Source organism: Syngnathus scovelli, chromosome 12 (genome assembly GCF_024217435.2).
Source record: "Syngnathus scovelli strain Florida chromosome 12, RoL_Ssco_1.2, whole genome shotgun sequence".
Lineage (NCBI taxonomy): Eukaryota > Metazoa > Chordata > Actinopteri > Syngnathiformes > Syngnathidae > Syngnathus > Syngnathus scovelli.
Genome location: NC_090858.1, coordinates 6,145,765 through 6,167,896, shown reverse-complemented (window position 1 = coordinate 6,167,896; position 22,132 = coordinate 6,145,765). Strand labels below are relative to the sequence as shown.

At 39.4% G+C, this 22,132-nt stretch overlaps 1 protein-coding gene across 3 annotated transcripts in view; it reads left to right on the top strand.

The window, feature by feature from the left end:
* thada (THADA armadillo repeat containing) overlaps window positions 1-22,132 on the top strand; it is a 38,016-nt gene that overhangs the window by 2,448 nt on the left and 13,436 nt on the right. For all 3 annotated transcript variants that reach the window (XM_049735410.2, XM_049735411.2, XM_049735413.2), the window contains exons 11-29: window positions 215-936; window positions 1,091-1,245; window positions 1,327-1,482; window positions 1,584-1,691; window positions 1,775-1,898; window positions 1,984-2,129; window positions 2,361-2,580; window positions 2,678-2,813; window positions 2,916-3,052; window positions 3,148-3,303; window positions 3,648-3,808; window positions 7,933-8,042; window positions 9,394-9,526; window positions 11,450-11,572; window positions 11,721-11,843; window positions 12,051-12,142; window positions 13,761-13,850; window positions 14,733-14,864; window positions 19,659-19,827. In XM_049735410.2, the coding sequence (XP_049591367.1) occupies window positions 215-936; window positions 1,091-1,245; window positions 1,327-1,482; window positions 1,584-1,691; window positions 1,775-1,898; window positions 1,984-2,129; window positions 2,361-2,580; window positions 2,678-2,813; window positions 2,916-3,052; window positions 3,148-3,303; window positions 3,648-3,808; window positions 7,933-8,042; window positions 9,394-9,526; window positions 11,450-11,572; window positions 11,721-11,843; window positions 12,051-12,142; window positions 13,761-13,850; window positions 14,733-14,864; window positions 19,659-19,827 (3,193 nt within the window). The remainder of the gene's footprint in view (window positions 1-214; window positions 937-1,090; window positions 1,246-1,326; window positions 1,483-1,583; window positions 1,692-1,774; window positions 1,899-1,983; window positions 2,130-2,360; window positions 2,581-2,677; window positions 2,814-2,915; window positions 3,053-3,147; window positions 3,304-3,647; window positions 3,809-7,932; window positions 8,043-9,393; window positions 9,527-11,449; window positions 11,573-11,720; window positions 11,844-12,050; window positions 12,143-13,760; window positions 13,851-14,732; window positions 14,865-19,658; window positions 19,828-22,132) is intronic.

The following is a 22,132-nucleotide window of genomic DNA, read 5'->3' as shown; positions in this document are numbered from 1 at the left end:
GTAATATTTTTATATATATACTATATGCATATATATATCTTTTTTTTTTTTTTTTTTTACAAACAAATCTTAAAGACATGGTTTAAAACATTATCTTTGGATATTTTACAGTAAGCGTTAAAAGGCATTTATATGACTATTTTCCTGATCTGTGCATAGATTTGTTGTGGCTACAAATGCTTATGTTTCTTTCTGTGTATTGATCTCTCTACAGTGTAAAAGAGTCTAGTAGCGTTTTGCTGGTAGTTCGAGTACTTATGCTGTGGAGCAGTGCTGCCCTGGACTGCCTGCAGGGAAAGGCTCAACATCTCTGTGCCCTCAGCCTCCAGCAGTCCCTCAATGGCGGCTCTGATTTACACCGACGCCTCCTGGAACATATCTACTCGCACTGGGAGCATCCCCTAGATGGAGTCCGCCACCAGACATGCTCCCTATTTCACAACCTCATCCTCATTCATCAGCATATCAATTCTTCGGAGACAAATCCGGACAGCTATGTTTTAGAGCTCACGCAGAGACTCTTCCAGCTCGATTGGCACATGCGGGGTAAATACGGGGCTTTGAGCTGCCTTGTGGATCTTTATGGCGCCGGCTACCTGCTTGAGCTCCAGCCTGAGCTTCCTTCGTGTCTTCTTGGTCTGATGAGTGACCAGCCTTTAGCTCCCTATGCCAGTGACCTTCTGGAGAAGCTTTTTATCAGCCATAAAGAACAGCTTGCTGCTGAAGCTTCAGTGGGGAAAATGAGCACTACAACAGACTGGATGGAGCACTGGCACCGGATGTGGGTCACGCCTCTGCTACAGGTGCTGTGTAGCGCAAGAGTGGATGACACTACCTACATCCTGGATTATTTCCTACCCAAATTGCTGCGCTGCAGCCCGTCCAGTCTGTCACACATGGTGCGGGCGTTACAAGACAAACTGCCCTGCTGCAAAGGTAAAAGCACAAAGACTGAGAAGCGTAAATCCATTTTCGATACAGTGATGGGGTTCACGCAGAACCATTTGAGTGGAAAATAACTTGCTTTACAACACCAGTTCTCGTAGTGCTCTGTGCTAAGTCATTTCAGATCTTTTTTGATGCTCAACAGATTCAACTTGCAGCAGGGGTGCACTTGGGGCTCTGATGACATGTCTGCGGGCAGCCAGGTCTCAAGGTGTGATGCAGAGCACCGCGGAGGGTCTTTGCGAGGAACTGGTGCCCTTCAGCCTGCTTCGGCAAGCGCTTATACATAAACACGATCAAGTGAGTACATTTGTATCGTGTTATAATCCCAATGAATGCTTTTTTTTAACAACATATGAATACCGTCTGGATATCTTCCAGGTGAGGATGGATGCTTTAGGTTTGGTGTGTGAAAGCCACCGCAGTACTGAAGTTCTCACCTCACAGGAAATGGACCTCATTCGACACTTCTTGCTTCCCAACCTCAACAGCCAGTCACCAAATGTCAGACAGCAGGTGGTCAGTCTTTTCAAGAAGGTCCGTTCATCGTCAACTCTGCGCATAACACTTTGAGTCGTTGTTAGTGTAGACTTGGTATTGTTAATTTAGCTCAGCTTGTATTGACCTTTGTTGCACAGATGCTTTGCCGAGTAAAGGACAGTAGGCAGCTGTTGCTGAAGAGACAGAGCCAAGAAAGAGAGCAGGAGCAAAGAGCTAAAGACCAGCATATTATATGTCTTTATAAGGTACAGCATTTCTGCACTCAATGCATAGTTCCCCCTTCATTGTCAGAATAAATAATAATAATATGTGGGTGTGTGTGTGGTAGGAGTTCCTGCACGAGTTATGTTCAAAGTTGTTTGACGTTTTGATTCCTGGAGCTTCTTTCTCCAAATGCATCATGTCCCTCAACTTGCTTGGTCTACTGGCTGAACTCTTCACTTTTGGTGCAGGTAAAACTTCAAAATGAAAATGCTGTTGAAAGCTTTGTTAGAGTAGAAACAGGATGAAACGTTTGTCATTATCTTCTGTCCTTAGGGCCTGATGGGTTTGCCCTTGGTGAAGTTGTGACGCCTACTTATGCTCAGAATGTCCTCTACTGTGTAGCAAGCAACTTCATGGAAGTCAAACTACTAGCGACAACATTGTTGTGGAAACTTCCTCTGTCAGCACTGGGACTAGAGGTTAATATGGAGCCTAATGCTTTTTGTAGTACTGAATTTCATGTCTAGGTTATCTCATTATCCATTTCAAGTATGGTCTTTGATTATAATGATTATATACAAGGCCATATAATACGGAGACGTTTTAAATTGGATCATTCAAATGTTTTTCAGTATACCATTTTGGCATTGTAGTTGGATCATAATGAAGTATCTAAATAAACACGTTCTGATGTCTCATTGTGGGGTTAGGAACCAGATGTGATGCATGGTCTACTTCAGGCTGCACTGGACCTGAGCACCAGCACCAAACCCTTTGACAGTGTAACAGCTGCCCACCTGCTCAGCCTACTGCTCCACCAGCCCAATTTGAGCCAGGCACTACTTTGCTGTGCCCAGAAGCAGGGACTTGACTTCCAGCCTCCCTCATTGCCGCCGGAACCTAATGTTCAGGAACTTAACACTTTATCTGGTATAATTACGTTCCAAAACCGAAGAATGACATCTTCAGATTATAATAGATTGTAAAAAAAAAAAAAAAATATGTGCACTATATTGTCCCTCCACAGTGATTCAGTTCTTGCTGTGCTGTCTGCAGTCCGAGGTGTCCAAAGCGGAGTGTTGCCTTTTGCAGGCAGCTGCTTCCTATCCTCTCTACGGCCGAGCACATTGCATCACCGCGGTCCTTCGGAATATCGACACAGAGTGAGAGCAATCACTGCAATCTGGATCTCTCTTTAAAAAAAAAAAAAAAAAAAGACAATCATGTATTGACCTCATTAGTGCTCATTGTGTGCGTGTGTGTAGGTGTTTGTGTCACACTGAGGAGTGGAGGAGACTGGTGTCGGAGCTCATCGCCACATGTTACAGATTGTCAGATGTGGTTGCTCCTATTGTCCAGAGCTCCTCTCCTGAGGGGCTCATCCCAATGGATGTTGGCACAGGTCTGTTTGATTACAACTACAACTTGGCTGAAGCATGTGCCCATTTTTTTTAAACAGTGTGCGCTATTCATGAGGGATTCATTTCTTGTATACAGTAACAGACACGTCAGCAGGACTACAGAAAATCCTGCACGAAATTCAGCCAAGGGACACCAATGATTTCTTCAACTGCGCCAGAGAGCTGGATACACAAGACGAAGTGGAGGATCAGGAAGAAACTCAGACAACGCGCACAGTGCCACCTGACACCGGTAAGTTACACACATCATGAGAAAACCCTCAACTCTTCTGACATCACATCAAATGCATTGGTGCCACAAATGAAATGTTGTCATGGATACATGTGAATAAATCATCAGGTTTCCACAACTGAACTTAAGCTAGACATAAAAATAATAGTGGAAAAAAAAGTCACTGCTGAATGAATTACTAGTTTTATGTTTTTGTTGTTAGGTTAGGGATGTCCTGATGGGGGCAGTGGTTGTCCGTTTTTTGTTTTTTTGTTTTACCCTAACTTTCTGTAGATCTGAAAAGTGATGAAACTTGCCTTTTTCGTTTGGGTGTGTTTGTGCACGTGTGTGTGGGCATGCTCCAGGTGGTGAAGGCTACAGGGTGACAGCCCAGATGGTGCTGGTGTGTTGCTGGCGGAGCATGAAGGAAGTGGCCATGCTGCTGGGGCAGCTGTGTCAGAGTCTGCCACTGCACTACTCCAATGACAACACACGCCCACATCCTGGGCTTATCACAGAAGAACAGGTAAGATCTGGGATGTGTGCCGTCAATAATAATAATAATGATAATAATAATAACATATCAATCACCATAATAGTCTGAATCATTATGATAATTGTAAAAATTACAATTTGTGCACTAACCACCAGCTCATATGATCTGTTCCTAGTCTGGATTTTCAAATTTATTGATAAATACGCCCATTATATTCTTGATGGTGATGTACACATCATAATGCACCCAATATGTACAGTAATGTATACAAAAGTTTTGATTTGCATACAGCAAAATCTTCTTGGCCCTCTAACCTCCTCTACTATCACACATAACATTTCTTCCCTGTCACATTTAATTAACGGATTAGCTATATTGAAATCAATTTACGTGGTCGAATTTATTTATAGTATGAAAATTACAACCTGAGTTATCACTTAACTTTTAGACCTGAATTATTTATTTATAAACTTGAGATTTACAGAGCAACACTTACAATGATTATAATCTTAGGTACCTTGAAGCTCGGTTAACATCTAAGGCTGGTCTTCAAAGTTGGAAAAGATGCAAGTTGATAACAAAAATATGTGACTGACTGGCCTCGACTGCCATTTGTGGATGCGTAATAGCAATTCTAGACTTTGATTGTGCTTTCCCCAAAACCACTGCGGTACCTCCCAAGGGGATCTGCTCTGTTCTGCTTCGTTATAAATACATGTTATCTATTTTTGACAGAAGCTGTGTCATCTTGCACAGAGCAAACTAAGTGTGGCAGGAAGTCCCACACAAAAAACTTCAATGAATACAATGAAGCAGTTATTGGAGAGCTCGGCTGACTCCTGCATGAGTTTGAACTATGAATGAAGGTTTTGGAGTCTGCCATTTTTTTCAAATCATTTGCAACAAAACATGCTGTTTTGTGCTATGGTGCGAAGCTGTACAATTAGCATCTCGCCTTGTTAGCGTCAGGATTTGGTTTAAGGCATGACCCCGCTGCTTTAACAAGCACAATCCTCCTCCCTTTTCGACTGCATTCTTTCCAAATGACTTCCACCACCGCCACACTGGGTACTACAAAAGTCTACGCGCAGACAAACTAGCACAGGAATATTTGTCTGAGCGGTTCAGCATGTGAACAAGAGAACCAGACAAAGACCCTGTTTGCCTTTGTAGGGGGTAAAGAGCGTGTTTTGCATCGTCTGGTTGTTTTTACCCGTTGAGTGTGCATTTAAACACTGAGTGTTGGATGTGCTGAATGTGTGGCTTGTCAGGTGTTGTTTAAATATTTATTTTGGCAGTCACTTCGTATACTCTGCTTTTGGTGGGACAAAACAAACCAATGTTAGTTGAGTCATGAAAATACGAATCATCTTCTGTGGCTCTCATTGAAGTCAAAATCCATCTTGTTCATTGAACATTCAAGTGGAGGTAGAACAACTACCATCCGCACTACATAGCAACTGCAGTGTGTAGTCGTTCAAAATATGACATCACAACACTAAATGGAGCACGGAGAGAGTTTTAGTGGTGTGTAATATTACGTAAGAAGAGAAACTGTCCTTTTTTCTTTGCATCATTTTTTTTTCCCCTTTTCCCCTAAGCTATTTTTTTCAAGTCAACACTATGTGTGAGTGAGTAGTTTGTACGTGGCATTGGCGGTCTTTGGGGTGACTTGGAAAGTTGGGTGCAGGCAAAGTCGTTGGGCCCTACCGCAGCAATGACATGCATGAGCACATGCGTGTAGTGTGTGAGTGCTTATTTGGAAGTAAAACACGTCTTTCTCAGCCAACATTGTGTGTTCCATCTCTGTTGGCCTGGTAACCATGCAGATGTTTCTGTCCTTGGGTGGCACCATGGCAGCAGCAGCTATTATTGATGTGTACTGATCAACATAGTTTGAGATCATATTTGGCTTGTATTTAACTCATTCACCGTCGACCCAATAGACATGCGGGTGGGCAACCCACCAACTCTGAACTGTGAGCGACTGTGTGCTATGTGCTAATCAGTGCGCCCCTTTACTAATATTATTTTCAAATTTGAAATTCATGATTCTTTAAATAGAATACAGTTCAAGTAGAAAGGACAACAAACATGGCCAGAGTGCTGGCTAACCCATTTGGGCCAGAGTCACGGGTTGATCTGATCCGTACATGTAATTAGACTTGGGAAAGTTCTCTCTCACCACAGGGAAGTTTTTCATGGAAACAGGCACGCTTGCAAACAGGAAGTTGATGTCTAAATAAATCCATTCCCTCGCCCTTGCTTGCTCGGCCTTTTTGAACAGTTACACAGACGGGAACCTTAAGGAAGGAAACTTTAAATACGCCGAACAACGGCCCGGCTTGGCCTCGCTCGGCACCGCAGTGGCCTGAGCCCAGCGACCTTGGGCATCTAACAGTGACTGCTGTTTTTACTCTGGTGTGCTCAGGCCTATCCTGGGTGTCCGTTCTCAAACCTATGTGATAACTCATTGTGCTCGCTGCACTTGCGGTTTACTCGTTCTGTCCTCGGTGTTTTATTTGGTCTGTTTTATGTCTGCGGGGTCAAGCAAGTTTACCAAACTGCGATTGGACAATATAAACGGCCTCCTCAACTCTTGGTTATATGTTTTTATATCCTATATCATCATCTTTAATACAGTACAATACATCTTTGTTTACATATGCTCTGTAAAAAAAGCTTTATGAAAAGATATCAGAAAATAACTACAATACAAAAAAAAAATCACATCGGAAATAATACAAACATAACTCTCCCTCCATATGCCTTGTTGTTTGAAGCGAAATATTATCGATGAAAGAGAGTCAAAATATCGTTGCAGGTTGTTTGTCTGTCAAATATGTCTCAAAATAAGAAGTAAACACAGCCAACAAATTGAAATATTTCAACAATATTTTCTATTGTCTCTTTTTATATACCTGTGTTCTTACATTTTAAATGAAGGGTTTGTTGGGAAAGTCTCAGTCACTTGTGTCATTGTTTTTTTCTTCCCCCTTGTGGTTTCCAGTCCATTTTTATCGGGATGCTGTGTCAAACCCACATCCCAGAAAGGGTCCTTTTGGATTGTTTCTTGTTTGTTTGTTTGTTTTTGTGCACTAGAACCTCGCCACTCCTCCCTGTGCCCTCTGTGCCACCCCAGACTAAGCTGAGAGTGGACTGTCTTAGTGGTAGTGGTGACACCACAGTCTTAATGACAGGGCACTGGAAGTCGGCGTCCGCCTCGCCCTGCCGCCTCACCTGCTACACACTCACCAGTTTACATACTGCCACAGAAATGGCACTAGTGTGTGTATGTGTGTGTATAGTTAGAATAATGTCGCTAACACTATTACTAACTGGATGGTTTTACTTAGACTGGCTATTATGCGGATGTCTCAGCATCCTTTTTTGAACACACTTGTCACGCTACTGCCATGCTGCTCTCATGCTGGACATGCTCGCTGGCCCAAAAGTAAGTGGTGTCTCTAAAACCAGCCTGTTGCTGGTGTTAGAACTTTAGTTTGATGGCCAACTAGAGGAAAGGCTAAAGTGGAGCTTCAGTTCTTCAGTGGAATAATTTTTTTTTTTTTGCCCCTTTCTCATCTGCTTCTACTTTTCCATTTCCAGTAAAGATGATAGACTGCCAAAAAGATGTGTCAGCATTTTTTTATTGATAATTGTGGGATTACGTAATTGAGTTGTGGAGTTACTAGATGGGTGTGGGACAATGGTTTTGGTATTAATTTATTGTTTTGTTGTAAAATGACTCACACAAACATGAAGTACAATGTTCATAGATGCGGTTTCATAAAGAATTTAAAGACTTCCTTTTTGTTTTAAGGGTACATCTGGAGAAAATCTGGTCGTCTTGCTCACAGTTTATGATTATATATCCACCAGGAGGTTTGCGATCGTTGTGCCAAAAATCACTTTATCAAAAAAAAAAAAAAAAAAAAATCAGTCATTTGAGTTAGGTATTGCTGTTGTCAATGCAAAATAACTTAATGTTCCAATTTTTCATTGACTGTCATCATACATCACAATTTAAAAATTAATAATATTGCAAGTGGCACATCGCCCCCAGTCTACAGGCACGCACGGATCTACCCAATGCCTACATAAAAAAAAAAATTAAAAAAGTCATTTGATGGCATATCTTCCCTCTCTTCCAGGTGGCTTGTATTGGCTTGTATTTCCGTCAGCAGCTCCTGCAGTCCCGTCATCGTGGTGCCTTTGAACTGGCTTATGTGGGCTTTGTTCGCCTCACTGACATGCTATGCAGGTACGTATTGAGGGCTAAAAGGTAATACTGCTCCGCGGACATAAGCTTGCACATTACAAGAGTAACTTTTGTAATTAGTGACTCGGCACATCCTTGAGGTGTCACTCTTTGTGGCATTCCTCTTACTTTACCTATTTGTTGATGGCTTTCTGGACATCTCACTGTAGATGTAAAAAAGAAAACAAATGTCATTTCCATCAAGCAGCCTGGTTAGTTTTAGTCATCTCAAGGGGAATAAACATTTTATTTACTTTGCCTTTAAATGGCCGCATGTGGAAGGCATCTTGAAATTTGTGACATGGTGAAGCATCCTACTGTTATGTTCTTCTTGTCCATCATTGGAGGGCTGGTGTCTTGTAAACTGATAGTGTCATTCTAGTGGTTGTGTGTGTGTTCTGCTCTGGGCCTATATGTCTGTTGTTTCAGGAAGGGACGAGTGGGATGTGGGGATGGTATGCAGGCTGTGTGCTGGGTTATGGGGTGTTGATTGCAGGGTGCCTAACCACAGGCTTTTGATGCTCTGTCTTGGGATCTGGCATCGATGCGCTCCACCGTGTTTGCACTCAGACGCTGGCTCACTTGTGCTCTCTCCTTTTTCCTCCCCTTCCCCTCCATCCCTTTTTGTCTCTTTAACTTGACTTTCACTCTCCTCTGGTCATTCATTCATTTGTAGAAAAGATCCAGAAACGGTGTCGCAAACCTAGTTGAAGTTGAAATGACAAACTGTGAACTTTATTCATTGTTGTGGGACAACAGGCACATCCACAGAGAGATCAATCGTGGTTTCCTTCTTTCAGTGAACCAGAAGAGGCGAAATATATGTTTGGGAGTGTGTGTGCGTTTTATTTTTTTGTAGCAAAGCACATATAAAAGCACATAGGGGAATGTATGTTAGCACCTATTCGTTATTTTGTCTTAATCTGACTGTCATCGACATAGCCATAGAAGACAATGCCGTTATTTTCTCAAGATGGAACGTAGGCCTCAAGTGAACCCTGCGGAACTCCAAAAGACAGCATAGCAGAGCAGTACTCAACTAAGAAGACTTAAACACACACTTTTGTCTGCCAAATAGGCCTTAATGTGCACTTTGGTGGTCAAAACATATGGCTTCTCAGGAACCAAACAGCTCTCTCTCGCTCTCTCGTTCTCGCTCTTGCTCTCTCGCTCTCTCTCTCTCTCTCGTACTTTTTGAATTGTAAGTCTTCAGACGTTATTGTTTTTTTTTCTTCTTCTCCAAACCCCTGTTGTAAGTATTTGGAAAGGAGGGTTAGACTATACATTAAAGCTCCCAAAGAGAATGAAGGCCCATAATCATACTGTATATCTATCTTGTTTGTGTGTGTATAAGGAGTGGCAGTAAAGTCCTACAACAGCTTCCAGCCTGCTGGCTCGCCGAGGTTTTGGAAGAGGTCAAATCTAGTGACCCGTCATCAAAATTGTGTGCCACAAGACGCAGCGCTGGAATACCCTTTTATATTCAGGTGATTTATAAAATTAATCTTTAACAAATACCATGATTCATGTACGATAGAAAGCGTGGCTGTTATAATGCAATTTTCTTGCCTGGTAAAACTTGACTAAACTCATTTCTGTAGTGCCTTAGTTTTTATGTTGACACTCGATACATCTCTGGCTAGAACAAATAGTAGTAGTGGTAACCATAGCAAAAGTCCAGCAGAGGGGAAAACAAAAAAAAAGATGATGTTTGAAGACGTCAATTGAAGTGGACACCTTGGCAGAGGTTTGGCCAGCATTCCCCACTCCCGGAATGACAGAGTCAGATCTGGGAAGGCTGCTTCTCTCTGACCAACATACACTTCATAGCAAGCAGATTTTTCCTTTTTGTTTTCCTTCCACCTCCTCGCAATCCCCAAGGCTTTGTAAGGGCCAAACCGTGTTGCCTTCTCCTTTCCTCCCTACCTTCATTTCTCCAGACCTCCCATACCCAATTCTTAATAGTAACTAAAGCCAGATGTTTAACATCAACTCCCTCCTCAAGATAACTAACACATAAACCCTGCACCAACTTTGTACATTTCCACCTCGAGACACATACAAATTATATTATACTAAATGCACAGTATGTTGTTGTGAAGAGTAGGCCTGAATGTCACCTTTTGTTTAATTGCAACATCATCTATTGTTTACTAAATCACAGACCCAAAAGTATCATATCATATGCCCAGAATTCATTTTCAATAAATGTTAGACAAACATTTTGTATCTGTTAAAAAAACACAAGGGGGGCCTCTGAAATCATATATGTAGCATCTGTATTGTGGTTATTATTATTTTTGCACAGGGGATAATAGAATTAAAATTACTCCCAGTGTCAAAGTGTAATAATATTACCCTTGTGACTTGCTACTAGTCAGTTTCAAGAAACATTTCATTCAATTAACTTTGTTGACTGCAAAAGTGAGTCACTTTGCAGATTCTGATTCTCAGTACCAGACTTCTTATAATGTAACCACAATTAATAGTAATGCATCATTGACACGTGAGACTGGAGTTCTTACTATCTTACCTCTGATGTATTTCCTAGTATTCGCTCTCTCGTAAGTGATTTCTTGTGAAGAGCATTATGAACTTCTGGGAGTTTGCAAAACTGGAAACTTAGTTAGAAATGAGAAGCGAGTTAAAGGGACAGTGATTATAGAAAAATGAAGCTGGGCTCTTAATTGACATCCGAAAATTTACTGCACTTGGAAAAAATAGCTTTCTTTTAAAAGCATAATCGTGACTGAAAGAACATATGCTTATTAAAGAGCCCATAGCGGGAAATGTTTTCTCATTAATGCCAAGTCTAAGCTTGAGACGCTTGAGGGAAGATGCTTTTTAATTTCATTTTGAATGGGACTTTTTGGGTGGAATAGAGGCTCTTTTCATTTAACATTTTACATGGGCCTTTGTTTTTATTTTTGGATGTTGGGGGGTGGGAATGCATCTTGGTCATTTATTTGACAAAAACCAAGAACAGCAAAAACCAAGAATACGACAGTTGGTTGTTCAGGTGTGCCAAGCAATGAAAAAAGAAAAATATGGTCATTTGGAGTGAAACATACATTTTGAAATAAGCTTGTAATGTAATTTTTGAGAAAAAGGGAATATTTTCAATATTTTACCGTAATAGTACACTTTGATGTCAAGTCAAGTCAAGTTTATTTGTATAGCCCTAAATCACAGACAGTCTCAAAGGGCTTCACATAGCCAAAATTGACAATTATTCTCAAAGCATCCCCTGATCATAAGCTCCCAAAAGGGCAAGGAAAAACTCAAAAAAACCCTGCCAGGGGAAAATGAGAAAATGTACTCTGCAATAATAAGGCAAGATCTTCAGCATGATTATGAGGAGCTATTTTCTTGTTTTCTTTTCAACAATTTGTCGTGTTTTCTCTCTGCAGGCTCTTCTCTCTTCTGAGCCAAAATCCTCCAGTTGCAGTCTGTTAAAAATGACCATGAGAGAGCTGATTACCCTTGCCATGCCTTCTGCAAACAGAAATACAGATACCTCCACTGTTCCTCAGGTTCGTAACATCAACAGATGGTGTCTTGATATCAATTGTATATATAGACATTTGATGAATCAGCTTGTTGATGACATTTGCGCTGATAGTAGAATTAGTTTTGCAAGTGTGTGACGTAATGCCCAGCCGATTGTATTTGCCTTTCCAGGTCCACGCTCTAAACATCCTGAGAGCTCTTTACAGGGACACTCGTCTGGGAGAAAACATCATTTGTTTTGTGTCGGATGGAATGCAGGCTGCTGTACTTGGCTTCACCTCTCCAATATGGGCAGTGAGTTGCCATCCGTTTTTCTTTTGCAAGCGAGACGTCTCATAATATCACATGGCGACTTTATTTATCAATCAATAGAAGATGCCATAAAAACAAAACAGAGGTTTTTGGTTTTATTTTCAGACCCCCAAAGATATGTTGATATTAACCCCCAAATTGTGAACTGTGAATATATTGGTGATTTTTTTTAAATTATTCTTATTTCAGGTGAGGAATTCTTCAACTCTTCTCTTCAGCACACTGATCACAAGGATCTTTGGAGTGAAGAAAGGGAGGGACGAACACTCGAAAAAAAACAGGTTGGTCGGCTCCGTTTCCGTTGAGGCAGAATGAAATATTTATACTGGCCTGCAGTTCATATAAATCAGTCGCCATTCACATACAAATTGTGTAAATAGCATCAAAAGATCACAATTACTGGTTGCAAAAGAGTTATTTACTCAGCCATTTATATTTTTATATTCCAACTTTGAGCCAATTTAGAGTCCGCACATACGTTTTGAGTGGACGCTTTAAAAAAAAAAAAAAAAAAACTATGCAAAGGTTTCAAACACCACCAGGGGACACTATTGTAACATTACTGTGGGTTCATTTTTTTTCTGCCCCCTCTCCTCCACCTACCTCATTACATGCTCCTAGAGCTGCTAGAAGCATAATATTATTATTTTCAAGTTAAAAGAAATAATGCAAAATTATACTGCAGATACCTGTATTGATATAATCAGAATAGTAATTACAGTTCATTGTGAATTTGTATTTGTATGACACAAATTCATTCTCTTTATGATGAGCTGAATCTGCCTGAATCCTCGGAACTCGGAACTCCACAGTCAACTTCAGCAAATCAATTGTGCCATTTGGAGTTGCCATAGAGAAGATCAATGAAGGTCAAGCCTTAGTCGACGTTCAGACCACTAATTTGTGAATCAGCGCTGCCTTTCGTAGTTGCATCCAAATTGTGCACTCGATTTTGCTTCAGTTACTTCCATACGATTAATGAGCAGTCAATTCTAAACAATTACCGCACGGTGACAGTTTGTCTTTGTTCATGTAGCTTTTTGTGGGCTCTTCTAAAGCTGCGAGAAAGCTCACGACATTATTTACCTCCTCGGTTGTTGTTTTGGAAGACTTTGCTTCTTGCTTTTAGCTGAAATTTCCACCCATGTATTTGACTTGAATCCAGATGTAATGTTTGTGGATCACTGCTCCATTAACTGAGCCCAGACGAAGGCCTCTCTGCTTCGTGACCTTGCATTGATGTCGGCCTGATATCATCTTTAGCATAAATACAACCAGCTGACACAGAAAGATTGCTTAGCAAGTTCCATCTCAAACATCCAACCTCATCACGCCTACCGAAACGACACGTTTTCCTTCATATAATGTTATACAGTGGATAGAAAAAGTTTACACACCCCTTTTTAAATGCCATATTTTTGTCATGAGGTTGAATGGCGGTTTCAGAAAGACTACAAGTGTTAAATATAACATTTGTCATTTTATTGCCGCTCGTGCGTCTATCTACGCGTACATTCCCTTTGAGCAGCAGAACCAAAGCAGGCTCAATTTGTTTATGGTTTGAAAAAGCGAAAGCAGTCACATTGTTAAATGTCTTGTTATCCTTCTGTTAAAACGCTTAAAGTGTTAGATCCCACTGGAGAATCAGTGGGAGACTTTTAACTGGTTTTGTCTAACAGTTTCCACATGAACGGGTAAACTAATTTATAATAAATGTCTACTATTGGAGTTATTTTTTTTTTACCTGTTTACCTTTGTAGTTTTATTTTCCCCCTTTTATTTTCCCCCTTTTATTTTACCTTTGTAGTTTTATTTTGTAGTTTTATTAAAAGAAAAATAAGCTTTTTTTTTTTCTTTTCCAATAATTTTGTTCCCTTGTGCTTGTATGTCTCGCTTTAGAATGACCGGGCGTGAGTTTTTCACCCGTTTTCCATCCCTGTATCCATTTCTTCTTAACCAGCTCAAGGAGGCAGCTGTCTCAGTGGAAAGGTGAGGGGGTCATTGAATCAACCTTGACGTTCTCATATGTAATTGTTCTTTAACATATTTTTTGATAAATCCATGCACCATTTCTACGAGAAGATAAAATTACCGAGATCTTTAATATTATCTACTTCAAAACAAACATTTCTTGCATGGACCAAGGACAAGACTTGTGAATTCACCATTTCATGAAACGAACACTATAGTGTGTTTAAAGTTTCACTAACTCAATTACCCAATTTGTGGTAAAAACAAAATGCAGCAAATGTGTCACCAATTTGTTTCTGCAGTGAAGAGTTGGGTCCGCCGAGACTCATCTGCCTTATCTTTCCCCACTCGGACAAAAGTTTCTTTTTAAAAGCATTTGAGTCAGCTAACAGCTCTCTAGACAGCCTTATCTTACTTTCAGATCCAATTAATTGAGGACTCTTTCACAATCCCCCTCACTCCCTTAGCTGGTTGTTTAAACATTCATGGTTTTCCCACGGAACCTAATCTCAACTTTATGACTTTCCCCGAATAAGTAGCGTATAATTCATAGTTAAATGTGTAGAAGTTAAAAATTTCACTATGTAACAGTTTGTTGCCACTTTTACAAATACTGATGTAAAAGTAATTTTTTATCATAATGACAGTATTGTCCTCTCACTTTAGCTATTGCTTTTTTTTTGCTTTTAACTTATGTGTTTAACTAGTTACCATTTGGTGCTGTTTTTTCTGTTGTTGTTTTTTTTTGCACAAGCTAGCATTATTTTAAGCACAATCGTGAGTTTTTGTGCTCTTACTGTAAAATCACATTAATCAATAAAAATGTATTTTTAAATTAATTAATTAAAATCAAATGTATTATTTGTGCAGTGTATAACTATCCAATCCATGTATGTGTAGTGACAGTGGTCAAGTCAAGCTGCATCCCAGTCTCTTCTTGCTGCTGCTGGTGCTCAGTCGACTCTACCCGTCTCCAATGGATGGCTCCTCTTCACCTCTGGGACTTGCCCCGTTCACGCCATTCATCATCAGGTAAGTGAGGAGGCAAAGGCGTACACTCCAATCCAGAGCTAGCTCTCCTGGACGTGACTGGATAATCACCGATGACATTAAATTGCAACATCAACAAGCAATTCATTTGGAGCTGTACCAATAGCCCAGGTCAAGTTATTATTGTGGCCCCCCCGGCCGGGTCTGACTCAGAACGTCACTTGCCCAGTGGTGTCAGTGGCTTCGTTGAGTGACTGCCTTGAATGATTTATTTTTTCTTTTGGACAGCATATCACATGTCATCTAAATCGTTTTGAAAATTCCAGCAAAAAACACATATGCTTTTTTTAAGCCAAAATTATTGTTTGCCTAGTTGCCACAGAGTCTTGCATGTGTTCCAGCTCAACAGTCAAGCGTGGCACTTTGGTTTGTTGGCAACATGTGAGTGACACATTTAAGCATGTTTTGGATGCCAGGCTTAATGAGTAACTGAGAAGACAATGGAGAAAAAAAAATACACAGTTGTAAAACAATTTGGAATCCCTTCTAAATGACATGAGTATGTGGGTTTTCGAGAACAAATCTAAATTATATACTGTTGGCGATTTCGAAGAATTTGTGAATGTGTAGCCCGACAGAACAGCTCAGTTTTTTTGTTCTTGCTCTTTCCACCTGCCTCCTGTCATAAAAGTTAAAGTGCCCTTGAGCAAGTTTAAAATCTGTGTGGGCTGACTCAGCAGCCAACTTAGTGTTCCATCTGCACCTCCTCCTTATTGTCGTCACTATCAATGAGAATGTGACTTGCAGGCTACTGGAATGCTTTATCACATCAAGAGGGTCACGCACCTGCTCACGATAAACTTCTCAAACAAAGTTTGACTGAGCTAAGTATGGAAACATACAATCATCAAGACATAACACATGTAGTCTAAACGTTGTGTAGCAGATTATTTATTTTCTTTTTCTTTGCACTGGTTCCTTTGCAAATTATACACAAAGTTATATTCCCATAAGATAGCAGTTGTTTTTATTGATTCTATCTGGCTTAAACTCAGTGTACTGGTGATTCTAAAAATGAAACAAATTGTTTTTTTTTTTTTTATTTGAACAAAAATCGTGTTGCAGTCTGAGGCTATGTCCCTCTCGACACACATATAGTATTTTTTTTTTTAAATTGCCTACATTGTGTTTTGGCCTTTCATTCTCACAGTCTATAGAAAAAGTTATTTCAGAGATATTTCAAAACTCAGCAGTCTTGTCAATGTGTGACATGATATCCAGCATGTAAACTGTTAACACCACAGTAGACGAATGCCATCTTACTTGCACAAGTTCTATTTCTGCAATGACAGACATGAGTGCGCATGTGATATGCTCAATTAAATATATTTGTCTTCTGGGCTTGTACTGTAGATGAGCGCTGATTTGTGCTTTTTGGGATAGATGGCATCAGATTGTAGGACGAATCAGCTGATACTTTGTCAGGCCTTCTATTGTGTGTGGGTAAAAATGGGAAGACTCGCCCCAAGCATTTTAGGAGCCCCTATTAAAAGTTGCCACAGTATTGCTAAAACATGAAGGTGACTCCATATTTGCTATACGACTTTATTTCTTAATGTTTTTTAGTAATATCCCAAAGATGTATTCTAAATGTGGGTGTATGACTGTTGAAGCTTATCTTTATAAAACAGTGGATGTAATTTCATGGTTTGGGCTTGCGTGGCTTCTTCTGGCACGGACTCACTTGTCATCATGATTTAGCACAAGGTTAGAGACCCAATGAACCCAGAAACATTTTGTCTGTCAATTTGTAGTGGAAATAAAGTCAATATTTTTTTCTTTTGCAATAATATCTTTATCCCAGTAGTCTAAACTATTATGGTGTGCATATCTCCAATAAAAGACTATAAAGATGATACCGTTAGAGAACGGAACATTTTTATTTGGAATTATTTGATTATGTTCGATTGAGATGGATGACTATTCGATTCAAAATTGTCATCAGGATTTGCAATTAGTCCCATCATATTATTGTCTGACTATTGTAAGTCTGTTCCAATACTTCTTGCTCACCTACAAAGGTGGTATTTCATAACAAAGACAAGAATGATATCAGATCCAGACCATGGCTGGCATTAAAAGCTTTTATGTTATTTTGATAATAAACCCAAATATTTTCAGTCTTCAGGGGAAAAAAGAGGCACTTACTGTTTGTTCTAATACTTTTGTAGAGGTGTTTACCTTGTGCTAGGAAAATCCTGTTTTTGTTTTGAAAATATCCACGTATTTGTAGACATGGCCTTAGTTGGAAGTTTTTGTTTTGGAAACGTTTTGTTGTTTGTGCTGTCTAATGTCAGACTTAGTGATTAGATTGCAAGTGTTTTTATCTCTGTTTACTGGGGAGTCAAGCTTTCAGGCGAATGGGAAACTGTGGTTCATTTTTCACATTCTTGAGATGGAGACGTCTGCAAATATTATTCCGACATGTTCATGTCCTGCACCTGCAAATCAGACCTGACCTGGAAGTCAAAGCTCTTTGCGCATTGGACAATACAAACTAAACTTCTACCAATGACCAAACGTCTTCGCGCAGCATTCCAAATACAAATTTTCAGTCAGTTTTTCACAAATTGAATGTCTCACTATGCCTCCGCTTCTTACACAACAATTTACAAATCAAAGGAGTATGAATTAATAAAACCTCAGGTGTATTATATTTTAACTATATACACATTAATATAACAGTTGAATCATCAATTATTAGTAATAATAGTATTAATACTTATTAAATATTTTTAATTTAGGTAATATGAAGATGACTTGCTAAAACTCATCTGCCTTCACTTTCCCATAATATTTTCCAAAATTCCTTTTTTTTTTTTGCGAAATTCACCCAATTTACTCATAAATTGATCTCTCCCTCATTGATATCTGAATTCTAACTTACTGCTTGACTGTCAGAGAAGTTATGTGCTGAATGTATCCACCCAAAATGAAGAACACATGTTGACGATGTTAAAATTAGCATCCTACCGCTCATTGTGTTTTGTCTACCCCCCCATCTTTATCAGGCATGTGTGAACACGCCTGATGATGTGAATAACTGCCACTCCCTCCAGCCACCATCTAAATTGTTAACATTAATTTACATTTTGCAAGTAATTTGAGCCCAAACATTTATGATGTGCCACTGTGTACCATCAGTCTAGACCAAAGTCTGATAAGATAAGTTGGAAATGAAAAAGCTTTACCATTGGAAATGATACAGTGCAAGGGCATTACCGAGCCCCCCCTGACCAGACAAGAGAAATGTGATGGGAGTATCGTAAAAGCAAGAAGGGAGAAGAGATGTCTGGACTGCTATCGTCAATCACGTAACTCTGAAGCTTTGCCATTAAAAAAGGAATAAGGGAGAGGAAAAACAGAGACATTGTTGGAGATGAGACACACCTGTTGTTCAGCACTGGAAAAATGATCAGTCTAAGAAAAAATGTTACATATTGTATTAAATTATTGATTAAGAAATGAGCATAAAAATGCAACAATCTTGCCAGAAGTTTTTGTCTTCCAAAGTTTTGCTGATAAATTTTGTTACCATACAGCCACAAACCGCAATGACAATAAAATACATTGTACACATGAATAAAAATTGAACTCATTGATTTACAATAATAAACACTGTATAATATACATATTTGATTGTAAACACTAAGGGAATTGTGTTTTGTTTTTCTCTTTTTTTGGGAATAAGTAAATAGAGGCAGCAAGGGTGTTTTCGTATCACTCTCAGCGATCGACATTTTGTGTGAATGGCCAAATGGAGCCCTCTTATTTGAAATGAGTCACCACTCCACTTCCTAACATGTGTTCATTCCCCAGTGACACACTTGGGCGCTTGAGTTTGTTTATCCAACAACAAGCTCAATTCCCTGTACAGGAAACCATTTGAAGAGTTTTCTTTCAAATGAAGCCCAGATGAGACTCACCCATGCCAGTCAACAACTTTCATATCCGAACCCCATTGGACACAGCTCTGGAGCTAAAATTACTCCGTCCCAAACTGTCGTTTCCTTTCGTAAGAGTTTCATTGAGACAAATTACAAAAGATAGTTAACATCTGCGCCTTAAATAGAAAGTGGTCGGGAGAAAAATAAGGAACAAAAGTGTGTGTGTGGCTCTGCATACAAGTAAATAGATATTTAACAGTGTTTCCAGTTAAACAATTTGTTGTGTTATTATTTCAGCCAGCCATTGACTTCTTCATCTAAATAGCCTCGTTTTGTTTATCAACAGGATTGTTTGTTCAGTCCTTTAGCTTTATATCCGTTATATGATTTGTTTAAAAAGAAAATATCTGAAGATGTAACTGGGCTTCTATCCATATCTGACATTACCTCTTGCCAAAGCCCAAAAAGTTGGCTTTCATTTTATTCTCTGCATTCCTTTGTAATGATTTATTGCCACTATACATAGCTTCCACTTATTTTTGCCCAGCTAAACCAGCCTTTTTTTTTTTGCCACTAATTGTAATACCGTCACCAACATCCCTTAAAGCATAAAGTTCCCCCGCCAGCATTGGCACTATCTTGTGCGCGTGTCTAATAAGGGTGAAGTTGTTTTTATTAAAGAAGCACTATGTCGAATGCAACAGAGAAGTATTGTGCTTTGTCTTCTTTAGAGTAAAAATTTTTACACTCATAAATGGAAAAAAAATGAACCAGATGAATGGTGTTTTTGTCCCCCAAAAAATTTTCTTAGGCTGTTTTGATTTTTATTTGATGAGGGTTTCTCATGGGTTGTGACTGTTATGTTTCTCTGTGTGTGTTTGTTGTACAGATGTGGCCGTTCAGCTGTATATCGGACTAGAGAGATGGCAGCACGAGCCCTCGTTCCTTTTGTACTCGTCACACAGGTCTCATCAACTGTGCACTCTTTGCTTCAAGAGCTTCCTCAAGGCCCAGAACCCCACATCCAACACAATTACATTCATGGGACCCTACTACAGGTTTGCATTCTGTGTGTGTGTTTTATATATACAATATATTTTATATACGATATATATACGAATCTATCTATCTATCTATCTATCTATCTATCTATCTATCTATCTATCTATCTATCTATCTATCTATCTATCTATCTATCTATCTATCTATCTATCTATCTATCTATCTATCTATCTATCTATCTATCTATCTATCTATCTATCTATCTATCTATCTATCTATCTATCTATCTATCTATCTATCTATCTATCTATCTATCTATCTATCTATCTATCTATCTATCTATCTATCTATCTATCTATACACACACACACACATATATACATACTATATACATATATATATATATATATATACACACACACACACACACGCACAAGAGTATGTTTTCTTTTTTTAAACAAAAATACAGACAATAGCTTTTTCATTTTTTTCCTGCTTTATTGGTTTGTTTGTTTGTTTTTTGCCTCATTGCCTCTGGCCAAACTTCAACATTTCTTAGGTTTTATGCGGATGCCAATTTATATGCCATAGTGCTTATGTTTTAGTAGACCAAGCCATGAATTGACATACACAAGTGTGTCTGTGTGCGCATGTGCTTGCATGCTCTCTGCATCATGTGGTCAGTCTGTGGTTGCGGCAGTAGGAGGGACTGCGGGGCAGGCTGATAACAGAGTCTGAATGGAGCTCACATCCACCACCACTATTTTTACCAGGCCAAAATACGGATTAAGGCTCTTTGCTACACAGATTCACATACGGAAATACACCTCCATGTTTTAAACGTACTGGGGGAAAAAAAAAAGTTGCACCTGTCTTTTTTTTTTTTAACGTTGACTTTAAATAATGGGCATATTTTGAAGCATGAAAACACAACTATATTAGTTATAATTGATGACCTCATTTGCATCAACTGTTTTCTTCTGGTTTTCTGGAGCCCGTTTGCCACACGTTCCCCTCAAACACACACACATACTACTAACTTTAGTATCAGTTTCATTCTGTAGTTTATATGCAAGTAGAAAGACGGAGGCTGCTTTTCCTATAAATATTCCACTTTCTCCTTCCTGGTCTGGATCTAGTCTGTTGAAATGCCATGCAGGGACTTCCCAGCCCCGTCAATGAATGAATGAAATGGGAAATTTGAATACTACAATTGAGATGAACTTGTGGCTTCCTCTGTTTCTCAAATACTGTATGAATACAAAGATCTATACGTAAATATAGTATTGTATTTCATAGAGAATTACTAATGACTATTAATATAAAAAAACTATTATAGAGTCATTTATTTAAATCAGTTATTGAAATATTTTTGAAAGTTTGAAAAAAAAAAAAAAGAAATGTTTTTACTGTCCTTTCATATCCACTGCGGCTCGCAAGACATAAGCCATCCCTAACTAGGACGTTTGTAAAAGCATTTGAACGGTTCCATATTTGGTTTGGGATTCCATTTGACACAGGCTCCTGGTAATGGAAAAGCCCTTTATAAAATGACAACAGAAGAAAGAGGGTGCAAGCTCTTCCAGGCTGTTTTTGTGACCCACTGGGTGTTGCCTCGGTGTGGAAACTGCAGGAGAACAGAAGAGGCAGAGCAGGCTCAGTGCAACGTGGTCAGCCTGGTTTTTCCCCGCGTTGCCTTCTCTGCATAGTGTAATGAATGGCTTCCTATTTGTCTGTGGCCGTGGCCCAGACCTAAAGAGTATACTTACCAAATCCCAGAATACACATCCCAGCCAGTCAGCCACCCAGCCAGCCAGCCAGTCAGCTAGTTAGCCAGTCTTCTGGCCTTTGAAAACTCCCAACCACCAGTCGCATCACACGCCGTCACTTGAGCATTCTATTTTATGTAGGGAATATTTTCTCACACTTGCATTGTTAGTACTGCATTAGGATAAGTATTGTATATTAAGTTGTGGATGAGATATTCAATAATACTGTATATGAAGGGCTTGTTTCTAAAATGAGATGAATGTCCAGTTTGACGAAATATTGATCTTGCTATGCCACTCATTGTGTACAGATTGTCATAATTTGTTGAACATATTTAGACGGAGCTACAGAAACATTTTTGATAAAACCGAAAAGACTACTGAAAGACCTTAATTACATTTGCCTACAGCAAATTTTAATCCAAGATGGCTTTACATTTTTGACACACATTTTGAAAATGTCCTGTAGTAGCTATAATGCACTTCTTTGTGTATGATATTACTTTTTGGGCCATGTGTACAAAAAAATTGACATGTGCAAATTAATCAAACACACTCACCCGAAGATAACCAATCAGTTATGACTGTTGGT